The following is a 5094-nucleotide window of genomic DNA, read 5'->3' on the forward strand; positions in this document are numbered from 1 at the left end:
GTTAGTGAAAAGGCCAGACTTCAGGGGTATCTGAGGCAGGCTTGAAACACAAGAGTCAGGGTGGCTTCTGGGTAATACCAGATGGCTAGGCCTTAGACTGACGAAGCCTCTTGGATGAGGGGCGAAACGTTTCTTTTTTAACAAAAAAACGAAGTCCAGATGACATGATTCAACCTTTTTTGTTGCTATTGAATAGTAGTGAGTTTTTAAACGGGACTTGAAAACCGAGAGGGAGGGGGCCTGTCTGACAAGCAGAGGTAACTGGCATGGAGTCCATTAGTCTGTGGCACTGCTCAGGAGTTATGAGAGTCCAGGTTGCTCTGATAGTGGCCTTCAGCTCTTCTGAATTGTTGGGTCTGGTGTATCGCATCTTCCTCTTCACAATACCTCATAGATTTTCTATGGGGTTAAAGTCAGTCAAGTTTGCTGGCCAATTAAGAACAGGGATACCACGGTCCTTAAACCAAGTACTGGTAGCTTTGGCACTATGTGCAGGTGCCAAGTCCTGTTGGAAAATTAAATCTGCATCTCCATAGAGTTGGTCAGCAGCAGGAAGAATGAAGTGCTCAAAAACTTCCTGGTAGACAGCTGCGTTGACCTTGGACCTCAGAAAACACAAGTGGACCAACACCAGTAGATGACATGGCCCCAAACCATCACTGACTCTAGAAACTTGACACTGGACCTCAAGCAACGTGGATTCTGTGCCTCTTCTCTCTTCCTCCAGACTCTGGGACCTTGATTTCCAAAGGAAATGTAAAATTTACTTTCATCAGAGAACATAACTTTGGACCACTCAGCTGCAGTCTCAGGCGAGACGCTTCTGATGCTGTCTCTTGTTCAAGAGTGGCTTGACACAAAGAATGTGACAGCTGAAACCCAAGTCTTGCATACATCTGTGCATGGTGGTTCTTGAAGCACTGACTCCAGCTGCAGTCCTCTCTTTGTGAATCTCACCCACGTTTTGGAATAGGTTTCATTTCACAATCCTCTCCAGGGTGCAGTTATCCCTACTGCGTGTACACTTTTTTTCTACCATATTGTTTCCTTTCCTTCGCCTCTCTATTAATGTGCTTGGACACAGAGCTCTGTGAACAGCCAGCCTCTTTAGCAATGATTTTTTGTGTCTTGCCCTCCTTGTGCAAGGTGTCAATAGTCGTCTTTTGGACAACTGTCACGTCAGCAGGCTTCCCCTTGATTGTGTAGCCTACAGAACTAGACTGAGCCATTTAAAGGCTTTTGCAAGTGTTTTGAGTTAATTAGCTGATTAGACTGTGGCCCTAGGTGCCTTCACTATTGAACCTTTTCATAATATTCTAATTTTCTGAGATATTGAATTTGGGGTTTTCATTAGTTGTCAGTTACACTGCCTGGCCAAATAAAAGTCAACACCAAAAAAAAGGTCACACACTAATATTTTGTTGGACCACCTTTAGCTTTGATTACGTCATGCATTCTCTGTGATATTGTTTCGATAAGCTTCTGCAATGTCACAAGATCTATTTCCATCCAGTGTTGCATTAATTTTTCACCAATATCTTGCATTGATGACTAGGGACTAGGCATGATGGGTGCATCACTTTACCTGCCTCTCTTCTTACCCTGATGCGCCCATCACTCTGGAACAGGGTAAATCTGGACTCATCAGACCACATGACCTTCTTCCATTGCTCCAGAGTCCAATCTTTATGCTCCCTAGAAAAATTAAGCCTTTTTGTCCAGTTAGCCTCACTGATTAGTGGTTTTCTTAAGGCTTCACAGCTGTTCAGTCCCAATTCCCTGAGTTCCCTTCACATTGTGCGTGTGTAAATGTTCTTACTTTCACTATTAAACACAGCCCTGAGTGCTACTGTTGTTTTTCTTCTATTTGATTTCATCAAACGTTTAAGTGATCACCGATCACGATCATTCAGGATTTTTTTCTGGCCACATTTCTTCCTCGAAGACGATGGGTCCCCACTTTCCTTCCAGTTTTTAACAATGCATTGGACAGTTCTTAACTCAATTTTAGTGGTTTCTGCAATCTCCTTAGATGTTTTCTCTGCTTGATGCCAGTGATTTGACCCTTCTCCAACAGACTGACATCTTTTCCACAACCACAATGTGTCTTTCACCATGGTTGTTTAAGAAATGAGAAGCAACTCATTGCACCAGTTGGGATTAAATAAGTTGTTGCCAGCTGAAAGATAATCGCCCATGCAGTAATTATCCAATAGGAGGCTCGTACCCATTTGCTTAGTGATTGCGCAAGGTTTTTGATTGAAACTGTGATAGGTAAGATGGCAGGTGATATACATTATTTTAAGGAGTTTCATTCATGATTGTTCAGTGTTTTGCATAGTTGTATTTTTGTATTTTCTTGTGGCTGCAGCAACAATCACTGACAAGTGTCCAGATCTGTTTCAGAAGGCCTGCAATGGATTCCAAAAGACAGAAATATATTTTTTACAATACTCATCTACAGGAGAGTGGTGGCACAGAGAAGAGGAGTGTTGATGCAGAGGTTAGAGAAGGTGGGCCTGTGATCGGAAGGCCACCGGTTCAACTCCCCGTACTGACAACATCAAAATGTGGGTGGGAAAGGCGAAACACCCACACCTGCCTCCACTCTGGGCCCTTGAGCAAGACTCCAAATCCCCACCATCTGCTTCCCCGGACACCCTAGATAGCAACTCTTTGCATCACACAGAGGGCTGTGGTAGCTTAGTAGTCTGTGGTTGCGTCGGGAAGGGCATCTGGCGTAAAAACAATTGCAAGTTTTTGTACAATTTAGTTCGCTGTGGCGACCCCTGAAGGGAGTAGCTGAAAAAAAATCATCTACAAGATGGATTTTTGCTATTTTCTCAATTACTTGTCTATAGGGTCCACCAAACCACCAGATTTTTTAAAAATAAATATTATCATAAACACAACCTTTCACAAACTATTTACTAAAGTGGGGCAGCACGGTGGCGCAACCAGTAGAGCCGCTGCCTCTCAGTGCGCAGGTCCCTGGTTCAAATCCCAGTCCGGGGACCTTTCTAGGTGGAGTTTGCATGTTCTCTCCGTGCATGCGTGGGTTTCCTCTGGGCACTCGGGTTTCCTCCCACAGACCAAAAACATGCATGTTAGGCTGATTGGTAACTCTAAATTGTCCCTAGGTGAGAGTGAGAGAGTGAATGGTTGTTTGTCTTGTTTGTCTCTATGTGGCCCTGTGATGGACAGGAGACCTGTACAGGGTGTACCCCACCCCTCGCACAGTGATTGCCGGACATGGGCAACGGCGACCCCCATGACCCAAAATGGAGGAAGCGGGTAAAAGATAACGGATGGATGGATGGATTTACTAAAGTGTTTTTTGTTCCACTTTGGCTATGCTGTCTCTATCCTGTTTTTCAGGTTTTCTCAAAACATTGGACAGATGATTATTAACATTTTACCAAAACGTTTGAATGAATGATGTAGTCAAAACCTGACGTATGTTTTAGTACTAATGTTTGTACTCACAGATTTCACACTTTAGCCCAAACTCCTTTGGGATTTTGTTCAAGCGAACCAAAGGCGTATATCCAACGTGGTCAAGGATGTTGGGGAGGATCGTTGGTGGTTTAATGCTGTGGTGAAGAAAAGATAAAATCACAACAAACATCAGTGTATGAAGACATCACCACATGGTCAGCATTATCTGAGGACTTATCTTCAGGTCTTTTAGCATATGCTTCAGAGAAAGCTGCTCCTTAGCAGCTTTATACAAGTTTAATTTTCACTATAAAATTCTGGCAAAAAAACTGCTGGTAAACTACTGTAAGTATGAAGTTTGAAATAAAATACCATGAAATGTTCTAGAGTTGTACTTGTTTTTTTACTGAAAAACTGTAAATGTTCCAGTTGACCACAGTGAGATGTTACACTTGTTGTTCAGAATCATTCAGCTTCACTTGATGACAGTAATTAACACAAATTCATTCTAGTTCCTTGATCAGTGTATCACTTAGCAGTAGCGCATTTTACTGTGTTTTCTTTGCTTTAATCAGCTGCCTCTAACCTGATTTAATTAAACTGATTTCATCACTCAGCAGTCTGGATCTTACCGTGGGGGGTGGCTGTGAGGTGACTCTGAAACCGGAGCTCCGGGTCTCCAGGTGCATCTGCTGGGCAGATCAGGGGGGATCCATTTAATCTCATCATCAGACCCCGCGTTCTTCAGATCACTTTCACCATGTTTTCCACAGTTATTCCTCGACTCGTCTTCAGCATTGAGTTGATTGTCTTTGCCACGTGTGCTTGACTCAAGGCCGCCAGTAAACATTTCAGCAACTTCATCCTGTTTGTTGGCGACATCTGCTTGGACCAGTTTGTCTTCATCAGTGCAAGTCTGACCATCTTTCAGACACCTACTGCCAGACACAGAGGGCATTGCTCACCTGTGGCAACATAAGACAATCACACATGAACACAAAACAAAGTGTTAAACTGTGTACATTTGTCTAAATGTTGCACAAAGTTCATCCATAGTGTACATCTTCTAAAAGTACTCATTTGTAGAAAGTGATCCTGACTTAATTGTAACATTTTGTTTTCACCGTGTGCTCCAGCCCTAAACTGCAGTTAACTACCGTAATCTAACAAGGTTGTCAGGTCCTCTGGACGGATTCTTTGTTGTGAAACGTTTCATCTTTTATCTAAAAGACTTCTTCAGTCTGAGGCCCTGCAACAAACTCAGTCTTATAAATAGCACCTTCTCATAGTGGATCAACCAGTTTGTTGTTGACACCCAGAACTAGCTGTTCACATGTAAAAAAAAAAAATGTAAACTAAATTAAAAAATTGATAACAGGGCGGAGGTATCCATGTTCAACTACCACCCTCTTACAATGCTGTTAATGCAAGTACAGTAGTCCCTCGCTACTTCGCGATTCAACTTTTGCGGACTCGCTCTTTCGTGGTTTTTCAAAGAGTGGACATGACACACAACTGGCTGATTAATGGATGAGCCGCACGATCGGTATGGATTTTTTATTTAAAATAAATTATTTAAAATGATTTACCTGTGTGCAGCCCACAGGTGCAGGAGAAGCTCCCTCATACAGCATATTGTGATCTCCGCTCTGCAGC

General features: G+C 42.9%; 1 protein-coding gene across 1 annotated transcript in view; it reads right to left on the reverse strand.

The window, feature by feature from the left end:
* The window catches only part of cbsb (cystathionine beta-synthase b), a 102701-nt gene extending 98298 nt beyond the window's left edge, over positions 1 to 4403 (reverse strand). The window contains exons 1-2 of the mRNA XM_037687037.1: positions 4071 to 4403; positions 3487 to 3593 (exon numbers count right to left, since the gene is read on the reverse strand). Of these exons, the coding sequence (XP_037542965.1) occupies positions 3487 to 3593; positions 4071 to 4396 (433 nt within the window). The 5' untranslated portion in view covers positions 4397 to 4403. The remainder of the gene's footprint in view (positions 1 to 3486; positions 3594 to 4070) is intronic.
* Positions 4404 to 5094: the final 691 nt, after the last annotated feature.

The sequence above is a fragment of the Nematolebias whitei genome, chromosome 13 (assembly GCF_014905685.2).
Source record: "Nematolebias whitei isolate Nwh7 chromosome 13, NemWhi1, whole genome shotgun sequence".
NCBI classification, from domain to species: domain Eukaryota; kingdom Metazoa; phylum Chordata; class Actinopteri; order Cyprinodontiformes; family Rivulidae; genus Nematolebias; species Nematolebias whitei.